Source organism: Branchiostoma belcheri, unplaced genomic scaffold (genome assembly GCF_001625305.1).
Source record: "Branchiostoma belcheri isolate BF01 breed outbred unplaced genomic scaffold, Haploidv18h27 scaffold58, whole genome shotgun sequence".
Taxonomy (NCBI): domain Eukaryota; kingdom Metazoa; phylum Chordata; class Leptocardii; order Amphioxiformes; family Branchiostomatidae; genus Branchiostoma; species Branchiostoma belcheri.
In genome coordinates this window covers 555,120-557,180 of record NW_017804220.1, presented here as the reverse complement: position 1 = coordinate 557,180, position 2,061 = coordinate 555,120, and the positions used below count along the sequence as shown (strand labels likewise).

General features: G+C 35.3%; 1 protein-coding gene across 1 annotated transcript in view; it reads right to left on the bottom strand.

The window, feature by feature from the left end:
- Nucleotides 1–2,061, bottom strand: part of LOC109481852 — a 7,729-nt gene extending 5,668 nt beyond the window's left edge. Inside the window, exons 1-2 of the mRNA XM_019784473.1 lie at nucleotides 1,927–2,061; nucleotides 972–1,094 (exon numbers count right to left, since the gene is read on the bottom strand). Of these exons, the coding sequence (XP_019640032.1) occupies nucleotides 972–1,094; nucleotides 1,927–1,987 (184 nt within the window). The 5' untranslated portion in view covers nucleotides 1,988–2,061. The remainder of the gene's footprint in view (nucleotides 1–971; nucleotides 1,095–1,926) is intronic.

Here is a 2,061-nt window from a genome sequence, read left to right as displayed (position 1 = left end):
TTTTTTTTTAAATTAGGTAATCTTTATGGATGACGTCCACGCGCGCATTGATTTTGGTCTGTTCTGTTCTGAGAAAAAAATCCGCTTCTCGTAACTATGACCAAAGAGTAACAGTGAGATAAGGGAGGTTGTTTGTTTGTTTGTTTTATCTGTTTGTCTGTTACACTGATTTATTGCTGTTGTTATGTCGAATAAAAGAGTTGTTGGTTGTTTCACTGTGTTCTCTTATCCAATTTGTGTCCTACAATTTGTCATCCCTTAGTATATTTCGAATCTAGGCATCTTACTTTTTTGGCCCTTTTTTTCGCGCTCTCCCATTCGATTTGGGATTTCTAGAGGACGTCATCTATGAAAATTATTTAGTGTGGCCTCAAAACGAAATACAAGAATATGATGGCAACGCACCCAAGTTGATAAAACTTAACTTTAAAAAACATGTAATACTACATAATAATAAAAAAAAATATTAAATAAATTTACACAACCTAAGGAAACAATACAAAGCAGATAAATTAGGCTAAAATTGAATATATCTAAAATTGCATTTCCTAACTCGCATTAATAATGCGTTGGTTGAAGCAAATGGCCTAGTTTTATTTGATTTATCACAAACCAAAAGACAAACAAAATGTTCTAGTATACATTATTTCCATGTCTTTGCCCTAGCTTATAAACAAATCTGAGAATTGTTTGGTTATATCTAGGTTTTCTTTAGTTTATTTATCATTAGCTATTATTTTGTTGGCTTCATAACTAATATTTGGTATTTGTTTTGTTATATCTAAGTGTTCCTCAGTTTTATTTATCATTAGTTATTATTTGTTTTAATTGTAAAGTTTTAATTAGTTTAAAGGAGGACATTGTATTACTTCTTTACTACTCCCGCACACTGTTTTTATGTCTTTGTTTTGTATTTTTTATTAATGATTTTATTTGTGCAAATAAATAAACAAACAAACAAACAGACTAACCTCCGGCAAAAATGCCCGCTCCCATGATGCTCCCTGAGTGGGCGACATGAAACTGCACGGCGAAGCAGGCCCCGGATGACAAACCGGAAACGGAAACCAGGTCGGGGTCCGCCCTGTGTCGTCCTATCAAAAGACGTCATGCATAGATAATATTACTCTCCAAGCAGAAGTTTGAGTTTAGGCTAATTTTTGGCGTGTTTTGGGCTTTTTTATCGGGCTTTCTTTTTCGTTGTTTTTTTTTTTTACGCCAACCCAATGTACAAATGAAGAAAAACTGAAAAAAAGAAAGCCCGAAAAAAAGTTTTTAGATTCGACCTTTCAGAAAATGTGTCGATTTTTCCGGTGCCACCTCGATCTCAAATCCTTTGCGCTTTTTTGTCCCATGACCCCAACATGTGGCTTCCTTCCCAAGGAACGATAATAATATTTGCACTCCGACCTGGCTTAGTTGTATATGGTTGCTCAGTACAAATACTCGGGAAAAGTACATAAAAACTAAAGCTCAAGCGTATTAGTTAGATATACATATTGCAATTCAGTATCAAAGTTGAGATAAAGTATAAGAGAAATTGTATAAAAAATGACGGATCTCAGTTCTTTTTTGCAGTGCAAGACTTGAAAGAAATTATTACAAACTTCCTGTCTCTCTCTTTATTTTAGTTAGGATGGCACATCTGCGAAAAAAGTGATCCGTTATTGTGTACTTACTATCAGTATGTAGAATAGTTAACGATAAATATACACAATTTTAGAAAGTAACTCATTGGAATGGGGGCAACCTGAAACACTATAGTGGTTTTTGTTTTTGCTTAGGAATTGGGCAACCTGTGGAAAAGGTATTCTAAACTCTGTATGAAGAATCCATACACTCAAGGTGTGTACAAATGTAGTAGTGTTTGCCATAAACTTTCAGCATATGGTGAAAGAAGCCGGATAGAAACTTCAGATGACTTACCCAAGGATTCGGTGGCCAAGACAGCGTCAGAAGCCGCCAACAGGAGTACCAACGTCCACATTGTTCAGAAAACAGTGAACTCGTCCTGTTACGGTTTGAGTAAAAGTCCTGTCCTCTTGTACAGGCAGGAAAGTT